The sequence below is a fragment of the Ahaetulla prasina genome, chromosome 9 (genome assembly GCF_028640845.1).
Source record: "Ahaetulla prasina isolate Xishuangbanna chromosome 9, ASM2864084v1, whole genome shotgun sequence".
Lineage (NCBI taxonomy): Eukaryota > Metazoa > Chordata > Lepidosauria > Squamata > Colubridae > Ahaetulla > Ahaetulla prasina.
In genome coordinates, this window is record NC_080547.1 from 1,560,363 (window position 1) to 1,586,414 (window position 26,052).

At 46.3% G+C, this 26,052-nt stretch overlaps 1 protein-coding gene across 3 annotated transcripts in view; it reads right to left on the minus strand.

Moving 5' to 3' along the window:
• Positions 1-1,744: 1,744 nt before the first annotated feature.
• CDS2 (CDP-diacylglycerol synthase 2) overlaps positions 1,745-26,052 on the minus strand; it is a 37,022-nt gene continuing 12,714 nt past the window's right edge. For all 3 annotated transcript variants that reach the window (XM_058194120.1, XM_058194121.1, XM_058194122.1), the window contains 12 exons: positions 25,803-25,939; positions 23,387-23,483; positions 21,601-21,698; positions 19,821-19,960; positions 19,197-19,255; positions 16,381-16,463; positions 12,603-12,690; positions 10,886-10,954; positions 10,443-10,595; positions 8,877-8,996; positions 6,299-6,402; positions 1,745-4,943 (listed from right to left, as the gene is read on the minus strand). In XM_058194120.1, the coding sequence (XP_058050103.1) occupies positions 4,814-4,943; positions 6,299-6,402; positions 8,877-8,996; positions 10,443-10,595; positions 10,886-10,954; positions 12,603-12,690; positions 16,381-16,463; positions 19,197-19,255; positions 19,821-19,960; positions 21,601-21,698; positions 23,387-23,483; positions 25,803-25,939 (1,278 nt within the window). In that variant the 3' untranslated portion in view covers positions 1,745-4,813. The remainder of the gene's footprint in view (positions 4,944-6,298; positions 6,403-8,876; positions 8,997-10,442; positions 10,596-10,885; positions 10,955-12,602; positions 12,691-16,380; positions 16,464-19,196; positions 19,256-19,820; positions 19,961-21,600; positions 21,699-23,386; positions 23,484-25,802; positions 25,940-26,052) is intronic.

The following is a 26,052-nucleotide window of genomic DNA, read 5'->3' on the forward strand; positions in this document are numbered from 1 at the left end:
GTCTCCAACCTTGGCAACTTTAAGCCTGGCGGACTTCAACTCCCAATTGCCAAGGTTGAAGACCCCTGTTCTAGAAAGCATCCCATGGATGTTCAGGAGAACATGATCTGATCCCTCAAAACAGTGTTTCTCCACCTCAGCAATGTTCAAGAACCAGGGGTCTCAACCTTGGCAACTTTAAGCCTGGCGGACTTCAACTCCCAATTGCCAAGGTTGAAGACCCCCTAAAAGCTACAGGATGTAGATGTTTCTCCAGTACTCCACAGAGTCTTGCTTCTTCTTAAAAGAGGCATTCGGAGGTCTGGAGGTCTTCTAGAACAGGGGTCTCCAACCTTGGCAACTTTAAGCCTGGCGGACTTCAACTCCCAGAATTCCCCAGCCAGCATGCGCTGTTGAAGTCCACAAGTCTTCAAGTTTGAAGACCCCTAAAAGCTACAGGATATAGATGTTTCTCCAGTACTCCAGAGTCTTGCTTCTTCTTAAAAGAGGCATTCGGAGGTCTGAGGTCTTCTAGAACAGGGGTCTCCAACCTTGGCAACTTTAAGCCCGGCGGACTTCAACTCCCAATTGCCAAGGTTGAAGACCCCTAAAAGCTACAGGATGTAGATGTTTCTCCAGTACTCCAGAGTCTTGCTTCTTCTTAAAAGAGGCATTCGGAGGTCTGAGGTCTTCTAGAACAGGGGTCTCCAACCTTGGCAACTTTAAGCCTGGCGGACTGCAACTCCCAATTGCCAAGGTTGAAGACCCCTAAAAGCTACAGGATGTAGATGTTTCTCCAGTACTCCAGAGTCTTGCTTCTTCTTAAAAGAGGCATTCGGAGGTCTGAGGTCTTCTAGAACAGGGGTCTCCAACCTTGGCAACTTTAAGCCTGGCGGACTTCAACTCCCAATTGCCAAGGTTGAAGACCCCCTAAAAGCTAGAGGATATAGATGTTTCTCCAGTACTCCAGAGTCTTGCTTCTTCTTAAAAGAGGCATTCGGAGGTCTGGAGGTCTTCTAGAACAGGGGTCTCCAACATTGGCAACTTTAAGCCTGGGCGACTTCAACTCCCAATTGCCAAGGTTGAAGACCCCTAAAAGCTACAGGATATAGATGTTTCTCCAGTACTCCAGAGTCTTGCTTCTTCTTAAAAGAGGCATTCGGAGGTCTGAGGTCTTCTAGAACAGGGGTCTCCAACCTTGGCAACTTTAAGCCTGGCGGACTTCAACTCCCAGAATTCCCCAGCCAGCATGCGCTGTTGAAGTCCACAAGTCTTCAAGTTTGAAGACCCCTAAAAGCTACAGGATGTAGATGTTTCTCCAGTACTCCACAGAGTCTTGCTTCTTCTTAAAAGAGGCATTCGGAGGTCTGAGGTCTTCTAGAACAGGGGTCTCCAACCTTGGCAACTTTAAGCCTGGCGGACTTCAACTCCCAGAATTCCCCAGCCAGCATGCGCTGTTGAAGTCCACAAGTCTTCAAGTTTGAAGACCCCTAAAAGCTACAGGATGTAGATGTTTCTCCAGTACTCCAGAGTCTTGCTTCTTCTTAAAAGAGGCATTCGGAGGTCTGAGGTCTTCTAGAACAGGGGTCTCCAACCTTGGCAACTTTAAGCCTGGCGGACTTCAACTCCCAATTGCCAAGGTTGAAGACCCCTAAAAGCTACAGGATGTAGATGTTTCTCCAGTACTCCACAGAGTCTTGCTTCTTCTTAAAAGAGGCATTCGGAGGTCTGAGGTCTTCTAGAACAGGGGTCTCCAACCTTGGCAACTTTAAGCCTGGCGGACTTCAACTCCCAGAATTCCCCAGCCAGCATGCGCTGTTGAAGTCCACAAGTCTTCAAGTTTGAAGACCCCCTAAAAGCTACAGGATGTAGATGTTTCTCCAGTACTCCACAGAGTCTTGCTTCTTCTTAAAAGAGGCATTCGGAGGTCTGGAGGTCTTCTAGAACAGGGGTCTCCAACCTTGGCAACTTTAAGCCTGGCGGACTTCAACTCCCAGAATCTGGCTGGGGGATTCTGGGAGTTGAAGTCCGCCAGGCTTAAAGTTGCCAAGGTTGGAGACCCCTGTTCTAGAAAGCATCCCATGGATGTTCAGGAGAACATGATCCGATCCCTCAAAACAGTGTTTCTCCACCTCAGCAATGTTCAAGAACCAGGGGGTCTTCAATGCGCTGAGGTTGAGAGCCCGTTTTAAAATGCTATGCTTGGCCTCCCACAGCTTAGGGCTGTTTGATAGGGTGGCATGAAAGAGCTTGACCCACAAGTGGTGCCCAACCAAGGCCCACGCGTGCCCCACCCGTACCATACAATCCACTGTCCACATCTATCTGTGGCATCACCGCCAATCCTTAAGTCAGGCCCCTACACGAACGCCTTCAAGACGTGGGGGACGAGGTCTTGAATCCAGTTCCTTCCAAAAAGATGCCGTATGCCATCCTGGGGCCTCTTGTACCAAGGGGCGCCCTAATGAAGTTCCCTTGATGCCGTCGATTGCCTTAGCAAACAAGACCTCCAGCCCCATAGCAAAACTAGGGCATTGATGCAGGCCAAGGAGCCTATGCAGAACGGAGAATGCAACCTACACCTCCAGAACAAAATAATAATAGTCAGAGCCTTTTGTGAAAGGGTAAACCGAGACACTCTCTTCACTTCCTGTTCTTATTTTCCTTGTTGCGTTTTGGTATCAGGCCACGCTGCAGGTGGAGGTGGGGAGAGCCCCTCTCTTATGCATCAGGAAACCCACCCCACCCACCCCCTGGCAAATCAAGCAGGTTTCTCTGGAGCTGAGTAGTTCGATGCCAACAACGTCAAGAGTCCCAAGTTCTGCCTTCCAGCCAGCTGCGTGTTTTTCACCTTGATCAACATACGCCCAAATTCTCCCCATGCACGTGCCAGCTCACTTCCTTCCTTCCTTCCTGACGTGCCTTCCCTTCTAGAGAGACCGTAACAAGCCTCCATCTAGATTAGAGCATCTGCGGGCACAAGAGAAGACTCGCCTGCTTTGCTGTCCCTGCAGGCAACCAGCTTCAATTGGCTTCCTTTGAGAAGCCAACTTGTTTTTGTGCCGGTTTTCAACGGTTTGGCGTCGCAAAGAGCGATTCCGCCCACCTCCCTTCTTTCGCAAGCGGGGACGTAGGTAGCCCATTCACACATCCTGAAGGTCCATGGGGGCTTTGGCCATCTGGTTCGTGAACAGATGCTGGGAAGGAAGCCAGCGACGGCTTGGATCATCTTCTCATCCTCTACATCAGGAGTCTCCAACCTTGGCAACTTTAAGACTTGTGGACTTCAGCTCCCAGAATTCTGGGAGTTAAAGTCCACAAGTCTTAAAGTTGCTAAGGTTGGAGACCCCTGCTCTACATGGAGGGGATGCATTGGGGGAGATCAGGATGTCTCCCTGGAGGGGTTCCTAGGCCCAGAAGGCTCTCCCCTGCGTGCCTTCAAGCCACACAGCTCAAAGGGCCAATTCTTGACTCTGTCAACTGTCTTAAAAACTCTAGATGACCGAGAGCAAAGAGGGCAGGAGAATTACAACTACTAGGTCACTGTTCCAGTTCTCTTTTTAAGTCCTGGGCGTAATGCAGTTTTCTCCGGAGTGTAACCTCCATAGAAACTAGGGCTGGAGTTCCCAGAATTCTCCACCAAACTCTGACCCAGCTGGCTGAGGGATTCTGGGAGTTGATGTTAATGTATATCAAGAGGGGCCCAGACTGGATAAGGCTGCTTGGACACTCAAAGCTTCTTTCAACGGAATAACTGTCGTCATCTTTTCTGATTTTTTTTTTTTAAAAGGAGGAATCCCAGAACAATTTAACTCGGCCCCCTCCTCGCTAGCTGCATTTCTACCTTGCAAGGAAAAAGGAGCAACGCTACCCTATCACAAAACCCGCAAACGACGTGGTCCGCTTGCATGAATGGAGCGGAGTAGGCACCAAGCCTACGGGTGCAAAACAGCGGCAGTTGTTTAAATGGAAATTTTGTGTTTGAAACGATCTATTTCAGGAGTTTCCAACCTTGGTCCCTCTTTAAGACTTGTGGACTTCAACTCCCAGAGTCCCTCAACCAGCAAAGCAAAGCAAAGCTGGCTGAGGAACTCTGGGAGTTGAAGTCCACAAGTCTTAAAGGGACCAAGGTTGGAGACCCCTGATCTAGTTTGAGAGGTTCTGCAATCTCGTAGCTTTTCTGTAGGGGGAAATGGCCAATGTGCGCATGCACGCATGCACAAACACACACACACACTCTTCCCATCCATCAAACTGCAAATTGCCACCTGGCAAAAGGAGTTGCTAAGCAGCTCCTGGAGAGGCCAATGTGGGAGGCGTTGTGGTTATTCTGGTCTCCGGACAATTTGGTCAAATGCCACCACCATTTTTGCTACACAATACAATTCAGGAAGGAACGTCAGTGCACAACCAGACCCCTTTTGTTTTCTGAGCTACGGCGAAGAATTTCCCCCCTTGCCGCCTGCTTCCTTTCTCCCATCTCTCTCTCCCCATCTCTCCCTGGGAAAAATAAAAATAAATGAGACCCACCCCCAGGAGCAGAAAACCTCAAGCGCAGCCCTGAAGGGAAAAGGCTGCGTTCCAAAAACATTCAGCCAGGATGTGCCTCAAATTCCTTCCGAGCGAAGCCCCTTCTCCCGTCTGCTTGGAAACAAACTGTCCCCCACAAAGCCACCGACACCCCACCCCTCTTTTGATATGAGTGGAAGGAGAAAGCGAGAGAGGCTCGGCTCGGTTGTTGTGCTAGACCGGGTAAAGTGGATGGGTGGGCAGGGGTCCTATGGCAGGTGGGAGGGAGGGGGCTTGTTCAGTCACAGTCCGATGGCCGAGCTGCCTACGCGTCCTCGGAAGTGGGGAGCACCCCCTTGTCGACCAGGTGAGCCTTTAGCGTGTTGAAGATGTTCAGCTGCTGATCGGGCCGCAGGGTTAAGAGCTGCTGGATGAGCTTGCTCGGATTGGGGCCCCTGGAACGAGGAAAACAAGAACAGGGGTGGTCAGATAGACTGCTCCTACACGAACGGTGGGAGGCTTGCTCTTCTTGTCTATGGAGATTCTCAGTCCTCCAAGTCAGGGGTCTCCAAGCTTGGTCCCTTTAAGACTTGTGGACTTCAACTCCCAGAGTCTCACCCACCCCTGCCTCATTGACTGGAGCAGGGGTCTCCAAGCTTGGTCCCTTTAAGACTTGTGGACTTCAACTCCCAGAGTCCCTCAGCCAGCAAAGCTCTGGGAGTTGAAGTCCACAAGTCTTAAAGGGACCAAGCTTGGAGACCCCTGCTCCTGGTCATGGTTGTCCAAAAGGTGTTTTTTTTTTTCTTCAAGTGGCAACTGGACTTTTCTGGTTTTCCTTTGAAGACGTTTCGCTTCTCATCCGAGAAGCTTCTTCAGCTCTGACTGGATGGCTGTCGGGGGAATGGAAGGATTTATACTCTTTGCAGTCATCTGGTTGTTAGTTCTCTCTCTGAGGCCACCTGGAGGTTTATTTATGTTCTCAGGGTCACCTGAGTGGTGCAAATGGGTGTGGAGCCTTCTTGGAACTGCTGAAGGGACTCTGTTGTAGACTGGAGATGTTATATCCTTCCCCCTCTGTTGTTCTGTCCTCCTTCGCCTCCGTCCGAGCGATGGCTTAATTAGCCGGCATTATCAGCTCTGGCAGCAAACTAGTGAGCGTCTGCCAAGTGACTCTGTTATCTCCCTTGATGCCGATGAGTCAACAAACAGTACTTCAGCTCTTAGCTAAGCAGTTGATTTGCCTGCTACGAAGTGGCATAGCAGCCCTCGCTGGTTTTATATCCTGTGGGGTGTGGCTCCATGACTCAGCACTTCCTAGGCCTGCCCCACCCTTGCTTCTGTTGTTCCCTCCTCTCCTGCCTACGAAACCTAGGGTCCAGCCAGGCCTGATTGCCATCAGCCGGGTCTGCAGGCGTGGCCTGGGGGGGGGAAGAGTCAGGGGACGGAGGCCTCATTATCTCTTCCACCTGGCCTGCTTCTGACTCCTGGAGCTGAGCCAGGGAAGCTGGTGCTCCCGAGGTAAGTCCCGACGGCCCTTCCCCCTCACTGTCCAAGTCACTTTCTGGCAGGAGGCCTGGCTCGGGGGGGGGCGCAGACACAACATCTGTTGAGGGACAGCTGTTCAATTTGGATAGAAGAATGCAAATGACCAGCTGTCTGCAAGGAATATACATCCTTCCGTTCCCCATCATCCAGTCAGAGCTGAAGAAGCTCCTTCGATGAGAAGCGAAACGTCTTCAAAGGAAAAGCAGAGTAGAAACGGGGGGTGGGGGGTTTAACACACACACACATACACACACACAACCATTACCTGATAAAGCTGGCAATATACACATTGACAAAAGTGGCCATCAGGTACTGGCAGTCAAATCGATCCATGATGCCCCCATGCCCTGGGATGGTGTTGGCAAAATCCTGCCAATGAAAAGGAAAATGTTTTATTGAGCCTTCTTCTTCTTCTTCATCATCATCTTTTAACGACCCCATAATCTCTTGCATTGGGGTGGAGTCTGGGCAACTGAATGGAGCAAGCAGAGTCTTTTAATGGCCGGATGCCCTTCCTGGTCACCAATACGGAGTTTTGTTCAGCAGATCTATTTCTCATTGTGCCCAGAGAGAGAAATATCTGCCTCTACCTAGGATCGAACTCACAGCCTCCTGACTGTGAGGCGAGAGCTCCACCTCTAGGCCACTCCTTTTTAATTGAGCTTTCATGAATTCAGATATTTAATCCATGAGAGAGTTAGGGGGAAAAACCCTGAATGAGAATAGCTTTGGAACTTATATCACCGAAACCTAGAGTGGGAAGGGGGTCCTTGAGGATATCCAGTCCGCCCCCAGGGCAAGAATGCAAAATAAAGCATCAGAAGATTAGAGCTAGGCTGCATCTCATTCAAGGCCTGGTCGGCTAAGTAGGTCAGCTAAGATTCGGGGCAAAACCAATTATTTGGGGAATAGAATAGAATAGAATAGAATAGAATAGAATAGAATAGAATAGAATTGAATTGAATTGAATTGAATTGAATTTATTTATTGGCCAAGTGTGATTGGACACACAAGGAATTTGTTTTGGTGCGTATGCTTTCAGTGTACATAAAAGAAAAAAAAATACCTTCATCAAAGGTACAAGATTTACAACACAAATGATGTTCATAGGTTGCAATTTAACCCTTAATTATAGCAACAAAAAGTTACAGTCATACAGTCATAAGTGGGAGGAGAGGGGTGATGGAAACGATGAGAAGATTAATAGTAGTATAGATTCCGAAAAAAAACTTTTAGACCAGGATCTGAGATAGTTTTGACCATCCTCACTTGCTTGAGGCCTAGAAAAACCCTGGTAGAACTTAAGCAGAGGATACGGGAAGACTTAAGATATGAAGGATAGAGAATCCACCCTTTGACAACTACGTTAATTTTGAACGGGGTTTAAATTATTCCTGCCTTTTATCGCCTTGAATTACGCGTAATTTAAGAGCCAGTTTGGTGTCGGTATTAAGGCACGAGTAATCCTTGCTTAGTTGACTGCCTTGGACCGCGACTGATACGATGGAGACTTTACCACCAATCCTTGAATTTACAACCTTCACAGGTGTATAAAGCACAGGAAAACTGAAGTGAGAAGTCCGGTTTCACTTAGCGATGCTTTGCTAAGTTGCTGGTCCCAGATTGTTTATTTATTTTATTTATTTTGGAAAATTTATATTGCTGCCTCCTTGCCCAAGGCAACTCATGTTAAACGGGGATTCCCGATTAGAAAGGGGAAGGACCGTAAGTTCTACTACTTCTCTAGGCCAAGAAGCTGGCTAGATGACTTGGGGGGGGGGTCAGTCCCTCTCTCGCTCTGCCCACCCACCTCAAAGGGCTGCTATTGAGAAGGGAGCCCGATGGCAACCACAATGATTGTGCACAATAAAGGTAAGACATCCATCTAATCAATAATAAAACACCATCTCTTCTAAGAAAGGCAATAGAAGAATTAACAGAGATTCACAGAGTTGGAAGGGACCTTGTGGGTCATCTAGTCCAACCCCCTCATCCAAGCAGGAGACCCTACACCATTTCTGGCAAATGGAAGTCCAGTCTCTTTTTGAAAGCCTCCAGTGATGAAGCTCCCACAACTTCCAAAGGCAACGTGTTCCATCAGTTGATTGTTCTCACTGTCAGGAAATTCCTCCTTATTTCTAGGCGGAATCTCTCCTTGTTTAGTTTCCATCCCTTATTCCTTGTCTGGGCTTCAGGTGTCTTGGAAAATAGCTTGACCCCCTTCCTCCTCTCTGTGTTAGCCCCTCAACTATTAGAAGACCGCTATCCTGTTTCCCTTGGTCCTTCTCTTCACTAGACTAGCAATGCCCAGTTCCTGCAACCGTTCTTCATAGGTTTTAGCCTCCAGTCCCCTTATCATCCTGGTTGCTCTTCTCTGCACTCATTTCAAAGTCTCAACATAACACAATAACAGAGTTGGAAGGGACCTTGTAGGTCATCTAGTCCAACCTCCAACCCAAGCAGGAGACCCTACACCATTTCTGGCAAATGGAAGTCCAGTCTCTTTTTGAAAGTCTCCAGTGATGAAGCCCCCACAACTTCCAAAGGCAACTTCTGTTCCATCAGTTGATTGTTCTCACTGTCAGGAAATTCCTTATTCCTTGGCGGAATCTCTCCTCGTTCAGTTTCCATCCATTGTTCCTTGTCTGGCTTTCAGGTGCTTTGGAACATAGCTTGACCCCTTTCCTCTCTATGGCAGCCCCTCAAATATTGGAAGGCTGCTATTATGTCTCCCCTGGTCCTTCTCTTCACTAGACTGGCCATACCCAGATTTGATTGGACCTTTTTCTAAAAACAGTTCACTGCCTCTGGGGTGCCGACGTTGATGCTCAGGTGTAGCCTACCTTGATTTTGAACGCTCTTTTGAAACCACTGGCGAAGAAACCCCCAAAAGGTCCAATCAGGGATGCAAAAGTGGAGAGGGCAATGCTGTGGATCTGGAAGGGATACATCCGGACAGTCTTCTGCAGGAAGGAGAAGGAAATAAGGAAAATGGGGCAGGTGAATGGTATGCCTCACACCTGCAAGAAGGGGAGAAGAGGGATGCCAACCGCCTTGTCCCCTCCTCAACCAGGGGCTCAGCTTTCATTAGTTCCCCAAGATGAGCTCCTGCTTTGCCAACTGGGGCTCATGAACTGCCAACAGGAGTGTCAAACGTGGGAAAACCGGAAGTCTAGGCAGTTGAAATGAAAATATAGTTTTATTGCAAGCTAACGCTCTCTACAAGAATCTGAACAACTAACGGTCCAAGCAAACTGGCGGTGGATAAGAATCAATGGAATTCAAAGTGGGCTGGATTTCTTGTGGGCACAAAGGGACTCAAGGCCGATGACGCGTTTGACCCCTCCCTCCGGATCAGGCTGGTCATCTCCTACAAGGAGATGTGTTTGTCATTAATCATACCTTCGGAGTTTGACCATTTTTATCCGAAGTCAAATGAAAGGCCAAAGGCTCCTTTATGGGAGAAATTAAACCGATATGGTCTGGAGCTCAACCCTAGATTCTGGGAGATGTCTTAAGTGCCTCTGTTTGCATCCATCCCTTAGTTCAGTTTTGGCAGATTCTCTAAAATTGGGTTCCAAACAGGGGTGAAATGCTCCCAGTTCGGACCGGATCGCGTGATCCGGTAGCAATCCGCCCACCCGCCTGGATGTCATTACTTCCTGGTTTTAACCAGGAAGTAATGTGTTTTTTACCTTCTGCACATGTGTGTGCGGCGCATCCACTTCTGAACTGGTAAGGAAGGTAAGTAGATTTCACCCCTCGTTCCAAACCATAATGAGATTTGGCGCCCTGCACCGTCCTGACCCAACCTTGGTGGTCAACAATGAAACACCAATGGACTGAATCTTATTTTTGGCACCATCACAAGCTAATTTCACTTTTGGCAACAGAACGATGGTGGGCAACCCTTGAACTACAGCCACAATTCCTTCTTTTGCCTGCTTAGAGGTGAAGGGCATGAGACCAGGGTTAAAAGGGGGGGGGGGAAGCAATTCTTTTCATCCAAATGTTGCAGATTTGAAGAGTGAAAGGGTGATGGGCAGTTAAGAAATATATTAGGAATATGTTAATATATTAAATATATTTATATTTTATATGTATTTATATATATTCTTAATATATTAAAATATATTAAGAAATGTACACACAAACACTTGTACAAAAGGCGTAACGTCTTACCATTTAGCTCTCTTCTAAAATGAGAAATATTGTCCCAAAGTTCTCTTTAGGGGCTGGAAAGTTTTAGGGACCAAAATGGAGATCATATCAATTTCACCCCTAAAATACAATATGATGGCCATAATCCCGCCCCCCCCCCAACCCTTCAGCATGTGCAAAGGAACACAAATTTTAGCCATTCTGCGACACCGCCAGGGCAAAGTGAGCAGCTGAATCGAAAGGCCTACCCAGCCAATCACAGACTGAAGCACCAGTGGGATGTTATATTCTTGCAGTTGATAAAGCTCCGAAGGTTCACAGTCCACCGTGAAGCTGTTGGTGTCATTGTTGAATTCGACTGGACATACGAAACATCTGTATCCGGACATCAGATACGATAGCTTGGTGGGGGATTGATAGAAGAACAGAAGAATCACAGTGTTAATTTCTGCCGTGGGGGCCTTAAAAATAGATCAAACTAGTATACATGAAAACCAGAAGGGATAAACTTAATTTAAAAAAAAAATGTTTACTCCTATCTTTCCCAGTCTGTATAAGCCTTTCCTTGTGAATTTCTTGGCGGATTCTGCACTCTTAAGGGACAGACCTGTGCTTTATAGAAGCGACCAAATTCTTCCCGTTTTCCCCTCTCAATTGTGCGGTTCTTTATGAAAGTCAAACAATCACTTACCAAAAGACCAAACACCACCGTGGCAAAAAACCCTCCAATAAACCCTTCCCAGGTTTTCTTTGGGGACAACTGCAGGTTAAAAAAAAAAAAGAAGGAACAAATCAATAAATAGAAAGAGAGAGAGAGAGAGAGAAAGAAAGAAAGCAGGATGCTCAAGACAGAAACATGCAGGATTTCCAAAACTAGAACAGAATAGAAAGATTAGGGGAGTCATGATAGCAGCCTTGGGAACAATCAACCGGGGGAACAACTTCCCTGCAGAAGTTTTGTGTGTTCCAATACTGGAAAGAAATCTGTCCAAAGACCAGCTGGCCGGCGTGTATGTGTGCTCCAGAACCCAGAAGAGAGAAGCTGGCCGGAGCACATGCATGCCAGGCCAGCTGTCTAGTGCACACGCGTGTGATGGAACTCGGAAGAGCAGCTGGCGACGGGTATAGGAGTTAAATTCAGCATGTTCTGGAGAACTGGTAGCAGAAATTTTGAGTAGTTCGGAGAACTGGCAAATGCCACCTCTGGCTGGCCCCAGAGTGGGGAGAGAATGGAGATTTTGCAATGTCCTTCCCCCAGGAGTGGGGTGGGAATGGAGATTTTGCAGTATTTTTCCCCTGGAGCGGGGAGGGAATGGGGATTTTGCAATGTCCTTCCCCCAGGAGTGGGATGGGAATGGAGATTTTGCAGTATTTTTCCCCTGGAGTGGGGTGGGAATGGAGATTTTGCAATGTCCTTCCCCCAGGAGTGGGGTGGGAATGGGGATTTTGCAGTATCCTTCCCCTGCCACACCTAAAGTATTCTTGAGAGACTGCTTAAGGAAGAAAGACATTTTAGAAGAACATTTGGTGAATATTGGAAGATGGAACGTTGTTTTGATATTGATGGATGAAGGTTGGATATTAAAAACTATGTACTTTATTCAAGAACAAACACCAACTCAATCGGAAATTTCTGAGAACTCTAGGAGTGGAATGGTCTGAGATATAATGGATTGGAAGAAAAGTATCTTCTTTGTCTCTGGAAGGGGAGTGGAGGTTTTAAGGAATGATTATGGATTATGATTTGTGCTATATTTTAATTTTTGTTGTTAGTTTCATACCCTGTATTCGGTTCTCGGAAGTCCCGGGGGGTGGGGGGAGGAAGGGGAAGAAAGGGGGAGGGGGTAGAAAAGGGATTGATAGTTAATGTACAAAGATGATTGAAGATTTATAATTAATGTAAGATCGGAGCTGCCTGGCTACCACTTCAGAATGATGGGAAAGAAGGAAGTAGAAGAGAGAAGGAGGTAGGAAAGAGAAGAGGAGGAAGAGGAAAGGAAGGAAGAGGGATAGAAGAGGGAGAAGAAAGGAGTAGGGAGGAAGGAGGAGAGGATGTAGATAAGAGAGGGGGAGGATGGTTGTGGAAAGTAGAAGAAGGTAGAGAAGGAGAGTAAAAGGAAGGGGGTGGTGACCGGGCAGATCCGATTAATTGTATATGATGGTACATTAAATATGTTATTGGATATGTTATTGGATAAGAATGTTAAAATAAAACTTTTTTAAACAAAAAAAAAAGAATCGTTAGGGAAAAATTTTGAATTTCACCCCTGCCTCTAAGGTCCTTTCAAACTCTTATTATTCTTATTCTATCCCATCAGCTGGAGTGGATCATGGAGGACTTTTGGCCTTAACTGGAGCCCAAGGCTGCCCCCTGCAGATGTTCCAAGCACCCCAACATAGGAACCAACCTTAATCAGCGGGGTGCGCCCGAAGAAGAACCCAAACATGTACGCCATGATGTCATTGCAGATGACGCAGGAAATCGGGACAATAAACCTAGACAGCATCCGAGGTGGGTAAAAAGAGAAAGGAGAATCCGATTCAATCATAGTCGGGATAATAGAACTGCCAACCAAAAGGACTCTTCGCTTGGACGATGCTGGTTGGGGAACTCAAAAACTGAACCCCTCTGGAGCAGGGGTCTCCAACCTTGGCAACTTTAAGACTTGTGGACTTCAACTCCCAGAGCTTTGCTGGCTGAGGGACTCTGGGAGTTGAAGTCCACAAGTCTTAAAGTTGCCAAGGTTGGAGACCCCTGCTCTGGAGGATACCAGGCCAGGGACGGTAGTTTTGGATAGAAAGAGGATTTGCCCTAAACAACCAGCGAGGGGCCTTAAAGAGCTTTGACCCCCACCCACTTCCTTGGAAGGTGCTTCCTATTAACTCCTCAAAGCTATTTGTCCCAAAGAGGCAAAGAGGCAACTGGACTTTCTGGTTTTACTCTGAAGACGTTTCGCTTCTCATCCCAGAAGCTTCTTCAGCTCTGACTGGATGGTGGGGAATGGAATGGTCATTTGCATTTTTTTAGAAGCACTTGGAGACTTTTAGCGATACAATTTGGGATGAACAGCCTTGGAAGGGTGTGGGAGTAGAAATGGATTTCCAGAGAGGAAAAAATTGCAGAATACAGGAGCCATTAATACATCACTCAGGTGACCCTGAGGACACAGATAAACGTGCAAATGGCCTCAATGACCCTCTAAAAGGATGCAAATGACCAGCTGTCTGCATGGAATATAAATTCCCCACCATCCAGTCAGAACTGACAAAGCTCCTTGGATGAGAAGCAAAACGTCTTCAAAATAAAAAACAAGAAAGTCCAGTTGCCTCATTTAAAAAAAGCACCTTTGGGACAACCATGACTTGGGTGGCTGAGGATCTCCATAGACAAACCGATTTGTCTTTTATAAAAATATAATAATATTTTATTTTATATAAATAAATATCTTTATAACCTTGAAGCCAGCGGCTCTGAAATTTGGCAGTTCTCAGTTGGGACATGCTTCACTTATTAAGACAAGGCTCAATATCATTAATATTTCCACTAACTTCCGCCACCAACAGGCAGAAATATCCAACCCCCTCCCTCTCGTGACTGCACCCATCACCAGCACACACACCCCCAGGGTGCTAAAACACCCACAAAAGAAAAGCCGCCCATCCTGCTCTAATTTACGCCTGCATTTCTTGTATATACCTTAAATAGCAATATAGGAGCCTGTGCCTTTTCATTTGTAAAAAGCCCCTTTTTTAATATTGGTTTCATTGTTCCAGTTTGAAATAATTCTCTTGCTGCTGCACAGCTTACTTTAGAAATTACATCATCGTTACGCTCTCTTTCTTAATAAAGGCCAAGGTCTATTTTGGTATATGGGTTTCTTGTCCTTTTATTCTTTTTTTAAAAAAACAACAACCACCAGTGGTATGAATCAACTTCTATTCATTGTTTTTAGGGCGCTAAAAATGAAGTCAGGACGAAGCAGGGCCTGTTTAATCACTGGGAATCCCGTGACAAAAACGGCAAGACACTTTTGAAAAATGTCAGCAGAAAACCTTTATTAACAACAACAACAACAAAAATCCTCATAATCTAAAAATGCCTCCAGCATTCTCGGATGTGAAGTTTTGGTGAAACCTACGCAATTCATTCCACGGTGTCGGCTAAGTATTCTCTTGGGTCCTGCACGCTGCTGGTCTTCAAGCTGCCAAGTTTGGAGAGCCCTGAACGAAACCCACCATGAGGGCAGTTTTGCTCTTAGCAGGCCTGGTTTTAAGAATCAAGGTGGCATCCGTGGGGGAAAACTGGCAATTAGGTCAGTCAATGGATGGACGGATCCATAGGTGCTCTCGCACAGGTGTGAGAGGGCAATGTTGGGGGTGTCAAACTATCCCAGAATGAGAACTGGCAAAGCATAAGTGGATGTTTGCCCAGACATAGTGAAACATTTGCACCTGCTATGTTGAGCCCCTTCCAGCTGAAGGAAGACCCCAGGTTGCAAAAGTGCCTTGCAGGTTCCTAATGTTGTGGTCCATCAGCAGCCTACAGAGCTGGCAATGGACTCAGACAGCGATGAGGCTGAGGTGGGGCCAGGGCCATCAAGGAGTGAGGTGTAGCCTCCAGAGGCTGATAGTAGTGAGGCAGAGGAACAGGAGGAGCCTGTTCCTAATGCACGCATGAGAAGAGCTGCCAGAAGGCAAGAGCAGCTCAAGCAAAGAGGACGACTCGGGAGTAGGGCCAAGAGATGATTGGCCCCTCCCATAAGGCTTAAAAAAACAGCAACGGCGTTTGGGCTCTTTGCTGGAAAACAACGTAGCTGCGTCTTCTGCTCCATGTTCTGCTTCTACGTCTTTGTTTTTGTGGCTTCTGGACATTTGCCAGGAAGGGCCTTTTTGGCAGTTTGCCTAATTGGACTACGGTTTGTGAGATAACTGAGGAATTTGTGTTGGGAGGCATTTGTTTTGAGTTGAACGATGCTGGGAATGAAGTAATTCCCAGCTGTTCGAATAAAGTTTGTTTTTCCACGGACTAAGTTTATTACTACCTACTTGGGCCTGGGTCACAAGACCTAAGCACCTAGAGTTTATTCTGTCCCCCCTTCGCCTCCGTCTGAGTGATGGCTTAATTAGCCGGCACTATCAGCTCTGGCAGCAGAAGAGCGAGCGTCTGCCAAGTGTCTCTGTTATCTCCCTTGACGCTGATGAGTCACCCAGGAACAAACTTCAGCTCTTAGTTAATCAGTTGATTTTCCTGCTACGAAAAGGCACAGCAGCCCTTGCTGCTTTTATATCCTGTGGGGTGTGGCTCCATGACTCAGCACTTCCTAGGCCTGCCCCACCCCTGCTTCTGTTGTTCCCTCCTCTCCTGCCTACGAAACCTAGGGTCCAGCCAGGCCTGATGCCATCAGCTGGGTCTGAAGGCATGGCCTGGGGGGCGAAGAGTCAGGGGACGGAGGCCTCGTTATCTCTTCCACCTGGCCTGCCTCTGGCTCCTGGAGCTGAGCCAGGGAAGCCGGTGCTCCCGAGGTAAGTCCTGACGGCCCTTCCCCCTCACTGTCCAAGTCACTTTCTGGCAGGAGGCCCAGCTCAGGGGGCGCAGACATAACAGAGGTGGTTTGAAAAAAGACTCCCCCTCCCCCCAGAACAGTTTCAAAGAGACTCAAATGGCCATTCCTTCACCCAGGACTGAACCGAGAAACACCCATCAAGCTTTGACCCCCTCCCTCCCTCCCCGATGATCAGAGCTGGACTGCCAAATAGCAATGCTCAAAAGCACTCAGCATTTAAAGGTCTGATGTGTGCTTTTCACACCATGCTCAAGCGAGAGAAAAGCTTCCAGAAGACGCTTCAAGGCAATCGTGATTGTGGCTTAATGCCGCCTAACAGCTACTGCTCAAGACCCCCAAAGGAGCAATCTCCTCATCTTTAGTAAGAGCGCAGCCCACCGAGAAGTTTTGAGACCGAGCAGGATCTTCTGCTTTGTGGACATCGGAAGCGCCCCAAAGACCCCGGCCCATTAATGCCCCCCACTCCCACCTGCCAGAGACCCAGGAAGGCTTCCTCTCCGTAGGACCCATCATGCAGCAGCTACATGCACAAGGTCTCTCCTACGGGATGCTGCCAAGCCCATCCTCCCCAGCAAGGGGTGGGGGTGAGGGGCGCCTTACCCCGCCCGCTGCGCTGACTCACCAGATCATTCCTTCAAACAGGTTGTGAATGATGAGGTGCGACTGGGTAACAATTATTAGCAAAGTCACATGGGTCCAGCCAAACTAGAAAAAGAGAACATGCAGTCCAGTTTGGAGAGGAAAACATTTCTCGGAGACGAGCCAAAATGCGAAGAAAACACACGCCCGTATATAAATTTAAATCTATATCTATATCTATATATCTGCGCATATATATGATAAAGAAAAGGGGGAAGAGAAGAGAGAGAGATGGTGGGTACAACCGAACTCCCATCAGTGTTCCTTTTTTCAAGACAAAAAGTTTTTTTGTAGTATTTGTGTATTTGTGAGAAAACCCAGAAAGATACAGTAGTTCATTTAGTGACCGTTCAAAGTTACAACAGCACTAAAAAGGGTGACTTACAACTGGTCCTCGTACTTACAACTGTAATAGCCATCCCCATGGTCATACGATCAAAGTTGACCAGCTTCTAAAGCTCCTGAACATTTCAGAACCCTGGTCAACAATTCCATTTTATTACTGCCTTAAAACATAGGAACACTTTGCCTCCATCCAACCTTACCTTCCTGACATGAGTGGCAACAAAAGTCCGTTTTAAGTGCTTTCACAATTTAAGGGAGAGGCTTGTCCAAGTTTCAGGGGAAAGCAACCAATTGGTTGCCTGCAGAAGAGGCATCAAGGCATGATAAGCACAAATACACAGAAGATGCGGCAGTCAACAAGGACTTCCAGAATCTGGAAAGCCCTTTCCTATCAAGGGACTTTCAGACCTTACCTTTATGTATGATAAGAACCCATACAGGTTCTTACCATAAAGGGCAGGAGACCATATCATATCATTTTTCCAAACATTTACAGAAGTGGCCAAAATTGTAGAAACCTTTTGGGAAAAGTGTATTTTCTAAAACTAGCTAATAACACCACTTTTTTTTTTTTCTACAATAGAAGAATGGATATTGAAAGTTGCCAATTTGGCTGAGATGGCGAAGATATCAGCCTTTTTGAAAGATAATACGCAAGAAAGATACTTAAAGGAATGGAAAAAATGGATTGACTATATTCAAAGTAGATATCAGACTAAGAGTTATCAGACTGTTTTTGAATGATTATGATGTATTATTTTTGATTGTTTTCGGGGGAAGTTAGGAATTGATGATTGTAGGGGTATAATTAAGTTGGGACGAAAAACTTTTAGCATATGTTTGTTTTATCTTTAACTATACCTTGTGCTCGTTCCGGGAAGTCGGGGGGGAGGGGGTTGTGAAAGGAGGGGGGAGGGGAGGTGGGGGGGAAAGGGGAAAAAAAATTTTTGTAAAACTTTTTGAATAAAAAAAAAAATACACCACTTTTTTTTTGAGTAATACCCTAAAATTATATATCAATGGAAAGATAATTTAATCGAGAATGTAATGCAATCACTTTTATGAAGGATTTGCTATTAGAGTAGCAGTTACCGTATAAAGAAGAAAAGTGAAACACGTAGAAAAAAGGAGATATACAAAAATTATCCCCACGTCAGTGAATACTTCATTGGGTAACTTTTAGAATGAATGACAGCCATACAATGTCTTCCCATGGAGTGAACCAAGTCTTTGAGTTCTGCAGTTGTTCTAATGTGAAACCAAGACTGAATGATGGCTTCTATTAACTGGGTTTTATTCCTGGGTCGCTTCTGACTAACAAGTTTCTTTAGTCGGCTCCATAGAGTTTCAATTGGGTGAAGGTCTGGGCTATTCCCAGGCCATTCCAGCAGTGGAATAGGATTATCTGGAAACTGCCCCCCAAAAGTGGGGTTGTTAGCCATCAAACCTCAAAAATGCACTTTTCCCAAAAGGTTTCCACAATTTTGGCCACTACTGTAAGTCTTTCAAGGATGGGGTACAGTTCTTCAGACCTTCTTGGTGGTGACCCCATAGCTATGTATGTCCCTTTCTCAAGGATGTCTTGGACTGTCTTGTAGATTGGTTCTCATGATGGAATAACACAGGTGAGACTCTGACGCCGGGTCATGACCTTTCTCCCACATCCTCCGACAGCCTCTGCTTAACCCTCTTGCAAAACTTTACATCTAACCACACTGCTTACTTTACTTCTGTTTTTGAAATCAGTTCGTCATAGATGGTTGTTACTATGAATTTTGCATTCGGCTTTGCAATGCAGTTGCATCCTAACTCTATGGTGAGAGACTGAAGCCCTAAAGGCAGTAATTTTCTTTAAAATAATTAATCTAAACCTAAATAATTAAAGTTCAGGACCAGGAAGTTATTTGCTAAAGGGAATCCACTCTGCACATTTTTGATCTGCTTCCCTCCTAAGACAGTTTTTTTCCTCAACTTTGACAATTTTAAGGACATCAAGTTAAAATGAAATGAGTTGAAGTCTCATCTCAGAGTTGCCAAGGATGAGAAACAAAGTTCTAAGAAATTGGAAGAATTTGAATTTCAAACCCTCCCCTGAAGTAACTCCTTAGTTAGCCTACTTTACTGGATGTCCATGTTTAACAGACTGAAGTACTATGGACTACAATGCACAGATATGAAGTGCAAATAAAGAAGAAGAAAAAAAGAAGGATATTTATGAGACCTGAATGTTGAGATGCTTGAGAATCAAAGATGCTAAGAAAGCTTTCAGAATATCTAGAAACCCAGGAGTTGTGGGTTTCTCCACTCAGGCAAAACCTCTACGGGTTTTGTTGTTGTTTCCAGGTGCCAATTTTGTGTCCGTTTCCATCTCTCTCTCCCTCTCAGCCTCCCCCGCCCCCCCTAGGAGTGGGCTATTAAACTCTGAAAGTACGGAATCCATTCGCTTAATCTTACCATGTAAAACTGAAGACGATAATGCTTTTTCACCAGGCTCAACACAAACATGCAGAAACCTGCAGTAGAAGAAAGAAAACGGGATTGAAGGGGAACTGCCGGTTCGCCTCTTCTCTGCTCACCCACAAGGAGCAGGGTATACAGCCAGAGTGTCAAATTCAAGACCCGTGAGTTGCATCCGGCCCATAGGGTGCTTAGATCTGGCCAGTGGGGCCACCCTGGAAACAGGACCGGCCCACGGTGCCTCTGCCAGTGAAAACGGAGCTCAGGAGGGCCCTGCACAGCCTTCACGAGCTCCGTTTTCTGCTGCGACAGCCTCCTGCAGCGCTCAGCCAGAGAAACAGAGCTCGGCAGAATGCTGCAGGAGGCTGTTGCAGCCGAAAATGGAGCCTGGGAGGGGGTGCTCTCAACACGAGTGATGCCGAGCTGGCCACGCCTACCCCGGCCACACCCACCCGGCCCCTGAGGTCAAATACAACCCTGATGCAATGAAACCCTGACTCAATGAAATCGAGTTTGACACCCCTGGAACAGAGTGTCCAAATCGGTGATGTGCTTGACCCTTCCTGGGGCTCCACCTGGTCATCTCCTACATAATCCCAAACAAGAGATCCCAAGGCTTACCTGTTAAATAGAGGGTGAAGGAAATGAAGCGGTGATATTTGCTAAGGATGCGTAACGGCTCCTCCCTCTGGACCAGAGTGAAAAAATAATCTGTCACCGTTTCGCCGTAGAAGAAATAGTTCACGCAGAGCAGGAAGTACCTAAAAAAGACATAGACAGACTTTTTTTATTGAGCCTTACTAGTGCTTTTCCCCAAGGGACGATTGGAATTCCTCAGTGGTAGATTTGGAGGTGTTGAAGGCATTGGTGTGCAGTGGTTAGAGTGCAGTACTGCAGGCTACTTCTGCCGACTGCCGGCTGCCTGCAATTTGGCAGTTCAAATCTCACCGGCTCAAGGTTGACTCGGCCTTCCGTCCTTCCGAGGTGGGTCAAATGAGGACCCAGATGGTTGGGGGCAAGAGGCTGACTCTGTAAACCGCTTAGAGAGGGCTGTAAAACACTGTGAAGCGGTATATAAGTCTTAAGTGCTATTGCTATTCCCACTTAGCTTTCTTTTACAGACACTTTCTTTTTCTTTTTTAAACATTTTTTAAATTAATTTATAATATAGCACACAAAGAAAATACAAAAGTAAATAAGTCAGGGAAGGAGAAGGGAAAATGGGGGGGAAAGGCATTGACTTCTGACTCCCTTTGGTGCAGTAGAATAAGGCAGTATCAAACCTCAACTTTTTACTTTTACATAATACTATAAACTAGTCATTTCTATAACAACAAATCTATTTAATCCAGCGGTTCTCAACCTATGGGTCGGGACCCCGTTGGGGGTCAAATTATGATTTGCCAGGGGTCGGCTAAGACCATCGGAAATATGGGAAGTATACCTGCGAGTCGAAGAATCGCGCTCCAATGGTTGACTCCACAAACCAGCTGCAGGCTCTTCAAATCGCTAGCCGAATTCGGCTTCAGGCGCGATGAATTAAAAAAGAGAGAAATCTTTGCTCTGATGTCTCCCTCTCAAGCCAGCTGCAATCACTCCCAATCGCCAGCCTAATCTGGCTTCAGGCGCGATAAACTTAATAGGGGAGGAGTCTCCGCTTTAATGCCTCCGTTCTCAAGGCAATCGCAAGCAGTTCAGATCGCTAGCCAATACGGCTTCAGGCGGGATAAATTCAAAACGAAAATAATTTTACGGTTGGGGTCGCCACATCATGGGGAATTGCATTAAAGGGGTCGCCACATTGTGGGGAACTGTATTAAAGGGGTCGCAGCACTATAAAGGTTGAGAACCACTGATTTAATCGGTAAAACCCAAAATCAAAGTTTCATTTTCCCCCACTTCAAGGGCAATGTCCAGAAGTGGTTTTCAAGTAGAAATAAAAGTGTTTGTATTTTTTTTCCCTTTGATCAAAACAGTCAGTTTAGCCATCTCTGCTAACTCCATCAGTTTTTGCACCCATTCATCCATTGTGGGGATCGAGGTGACCGTCCACTTCTGTGCATAGTCTTGCTGCCATCAACATATATAACAACAAAGTTCCGAATTCCCGCCCCCCCGCAAGTCTTTTTTTCATGACACCCGAAAGAAAAACCTCTGATTTTCTTACTATATTCACTTTAAGAATTTTCTGTATTAAGAGGCATCGTCTAAATAGGTGGTCATCCAAAAAGTTATTATTCTAGTAAATAGAACTTTGCAAAATGCTTGCTTCAGAGTTTTTACTTGGAGTTGGGGTTTTTTTCTGGAACGCTGATATTTTCACCAATTGGGTCATTCTTGGTGGGAGTTTCTCCAGGCCAAACAGACACATAAACGAATAAACAGCTCTGCCCCCACTTACCAACTCAGTGTCCTGAACCAAGGCAGCTCATAAGAATGGTACACGTTGTAGCCGATGGTGATGATCTCATGGAAACATTTGATCTGGACACACATGACCTGCAAGATATTTTACACTGTCGATTTTCTTGGCAGTGATAATTTCTTCAGATAGGTGAGTGGGGAATCTTTTAGCCCCAAACCTTTTAGCCCGGTGAGAGTATAATCGTAACAGAGATGTGGCTCGGATCAGTTTCTCTTATCTACAGTTGCTCTTAACTGGGGATGATGGGAACTGAAACCCTAACAACCACCAGTTTGGTCTTGTGGTTAAGGAACCAGGCTAGAAAGAAAGGCTGACTTGGGGTCAATCACCAGGAGACGGGGAGTTCTAGTCCCATGTTAGGCATGAAAGTGGACTGGGTGACTGGGCCGATCGTTCTCTCTCAGCCCGACTCGTCTCATGGGGAAAGCGGGAGGAAAGTGTAAGGTATGTTCCCCTTGAATTATTTGTAAAAATAATAAAAGGCAAGATACAAATAAATAAAAACCCTCCAGATTTCTGGGGAAGAAATGGCGAACTGAAGAGGACTACGGTGAAATGAAGAGCTAGCGAGTAGATCAGTTCTTTGCAATGCCTCTCTGGACAAGGCGAGGACTTGAGATTGCCCTCAAGTGCTCCAGACAGCTGCTCCTCGTGAAGGGACCACAAGAGAGCAGCAGATTTATAGTGCTGGGAGATGAGGAAATTGCCTTCTGGCTCAAACCCCGGTCAGTACCTTTGAAAGCTGATCTATTTCCTTTTTCTAATTACTTTTGAAAATTGCTTGTTAATTGCTTTCCGGCTTTTAGAAACCTTTGGATTGGCAAATTTGAGAGCATTGAGTAAATGTTCTTCTTACAAAAGAAATTTTAAATACAAGCTTGAGAACTTTAAAAATCTGCTTGGAATAAACAGCAAAAGGCTGATTAGGTAACTTGGATTCTAGACAGTTAGTTGCAAATGGTCCCTTCCACTTGGCTCTCTTGGACATGGGTGCAGCCCCTCTTCCCTCCAATTCCAGCCCACCCACCCAATTTGGATTACCTTCTAACCCAAGATCCAAGCCATCCATCTGGAGAATGGAACTGTTGTGGTTTGCCAGCAGCCTGCAGAGCTGGCAACAGAGATGGACAGCAATGAGGCTGAGGAAGAACATGGGCCAGTCCTGGAGGCTGGGGAAGGCCCAGATGAGGGCTCTGTGTCAGAGGCAGAGGTGGGGCCAGGGCCATCGGGGAGTGATCTGTGGACTTTAGAGCCTCCAGAGGCTGATAGTAGGGAGGCAGAGGAACAGGAGGAATCTGTTCCTAATGCATGCATGAGAAGAGCTACCAGAAGGCAAGAGCAGCTCAAGCAAAGAGGACGACTCAGGAGTAGGGTCAAGAGATGATTGGCCCCTCCCATAAGGCTTAAAAGACCAGCAACGGCATTTGGACTCTTTGCCGGAAAACAATGTTGATAGCTTTGTCTTGTTGCATTTGTTTTGGATCAGCGTCTTCTGAACTTTTGCCAAGAAAGGCCTTTGGCAATTTGCCTAATTGGACCAAGGTGGGTTGATAGGACTGAGGAATTGTGTTGGGAGGAGTTCGCTTTAATTTAGTTTGGACGACGCTGAGAATGAATTAATTCTCAGCTGTGCTAATAAAGTTAGTTTGTTTTTACATTGACTGAGTTTCCTACTACCTACTTGGGCCTGGGTCACAACAGGAACTTCTCCAAAGCCCTCAGAGAGAGAGAAGGTTTTTCCCCAGACACAGCAAGAACTTACGATCATCATCAACACCATGGGTCCCAAGTAGATGATGATGAAGAAGAAGACAATCATGGCCAGCGTTAGGATGCCCCTCACCCACCAGTTCTTCCATCTGCAAGAGAGGTTGAGTCAAGCTTGAGCTCTGATTTCAACAGCAAAACAAGACTACAATCCGTCCCTCCTTGTCTGTTTTTTTTCTTTTAACATTTGCAAACAATAAAACTCAAAGATTTGTTTTTTAATCAAATAATTCAACGTATTGCATAAGTGCCTATCGATGCCACACTTAATTTTAATCAGCTTCTTGTGTTCTTGTTACATTTTTAGCAGAGGCAAAGGGCAGCTACTTCAAGCACCAGATTCTCCTGCCAGAACAGGAGGGTCCCCTGAGGGTCTGCCTGCAGAAGCTGACGGACTAAATGCTGCTCAAGAGTGGAAGGATTGAAGAATCTGAGCGGCTGAGCCCAGCAGACACAGTGAGCTCACCCAGCAAGCAGCCTTTAAATGCAAATTGAACTGTCTTTAAATTATCTTTATGTCTTCATAAATATTTATGAGGACACAGACATCCTCGTAAATGAAGGACATGCAGTCCAAGTTTCCAATCCAGAGAAGGCAGAAGGAGATCTGCAGGGGATTAGCTGAACATTGGTAAGAGATTTGGACTGCCCTTTCCAAAGTTAGGTGGACAATAGCTAGATTACACCCAAGGAGTATTTGCTTGGCCTGTGGGTCTTCCACCTCCATTCCTGACATCCGGAGTAAAACCAAACTGCAAATCCTGTCTTAGAATGTGGTGCACACACAGTGTTGAGGAACAAATCTTTAAGCGAGGGTGTAACAACCAGAGAACCCCAGATACACTGAATGTCAACTTGGGGTTCAAATCATCTAAAGTTGCTTGTTTTCCCCCCAATGCAGACCCCACTTGGCTCACAAAGCCTGGTTTGCTTAATGATGGTTACCAGACAAACTAAACTGGTTGTATTTGCAGCACCTGGTAAGCTATGAAGCAAACCAAGCGTATTATGTCTTCTACATTGGGTTTGATAGTGAGGAGACAAGTTTTCTGTCAGCGCCTGGACGAAGCCATTCGGGAAAAAGATCCCCATCCTGATCTTAGCTTATGGTCCAGGGGCAGGAAGTGAGTCAGAACTCAGCTGGGACAATCCCTGAAACACAATATGGCAGTTGTGCTACCGTCACTTTGGCACCTGCTCTTCGTCCGCAGGATAAAGGCAATTCATAATAAGCCCCCCTACCGGAATACTCAAGAATGTTTTGGTATCATGGTTGTCAACCTTGAAGCTGACTTGACTGAGGCCATTTTGAGACTTCAGGGTTTAGAAATAGAATAACAGACCTTGGAGCTCTTCCAATCCAACTCCCTGCTTAGCCAGGAAACCCTACACCACTTCAGACAAATGGTTATCCAACATCTTTTTTTTTTTAATTTGAATTTATATCCCGCCCTTCTCCGAAGACTCAGGGCGGCTTACAATGTGTTAAGCAATAGTCTTCATCCATTTGTATATTATATACAAAGTCAACTTAATTGCCCCCAACAATCTGGGTCCTCATTTTACCTACCTTATAAAGGATGGAAGGCTGAGTCAACCTTGGGCCTGGTGGAACTTGAACTTGCAGTAATCGCAAGCAGCTGTGTTAATAACAGACAGACTTAGTCCGTTGAGCCACCAGAGGCCCTTCTTAAAAGCCTCCAGTGATGAAGCACCCACAACTTCTGAAGACAAGCTGTTTCACTGGTTGATTGTTCTACTGTAACTCTCAGGAAATTTCTCCTTAGTTCTGAGTTGCTTCTTTCCTTGATCAGTTTCCACCCATTGCTTCTTGTTCTACCCTCAGGTGCTTTGGAGAATAGCTTGACTCCCTCTTCTTTGGGGCAACCCCTGAGATATTGGAACACTGCTATCATGTCTCTCCTAGTCCTTCTTTTCATTAAACTAGACATAGCCAATTCCTGCAACTGTTCTTCATATGTTTTAGCCTCCAGTCCCCTAATCATCTTTCTTGCTCTTCTCTGCACTCTTTCTAGAGTCTCCGCATCTTTTTTACATCGTGGCGACCAAAAGAGTTTCCACACTGGAGCTGGGGGATAGGGAGGGGGGAATAGAGATAGTTGGGGTTTGTATTCTCCTGGGAACCAAGGACATTCCCACAGGTGGCCAGAGAAAGGAGGAGCAATGTCACCAGGCAACCAGATGAGACCCTGATTGGACCATGTGACTGACTGTTTGGGAAAGGGGAGAAACTTTCACTTTTAATTACGTGAAAACCATGGAATATTCAGTCTGTTTTCACCAGCCTGTGCCAATATGATATGTCCAATAAACTCATTCTTCGAGGAACTTACTTGCCTCAGAGTTCTGTTTGCTATGGGTGTGTTACTTAGAACCTTGACAAACGGTACCTTGAGGACAGGTGGGATAGTGCTCTGTTGAGGACCTCAGGGGTATCGTCGGCCGAAGAAGCCGGAGCAGCCTCCGATTTATTCTCACTATCCGATGCAGTTTCTCCTCCATCAAGCTTGTTTTCCAGCTCCAACTCCTGCAAGGTGAGACAAGTGGAGGGTTTCCAGCAACTCGGGATGGGCAGCAGAAGCAATTCAAGGTTGCCTGCCATTCGGGCACTCGAGCCTGCCTCAATCCAACTCTGAACGA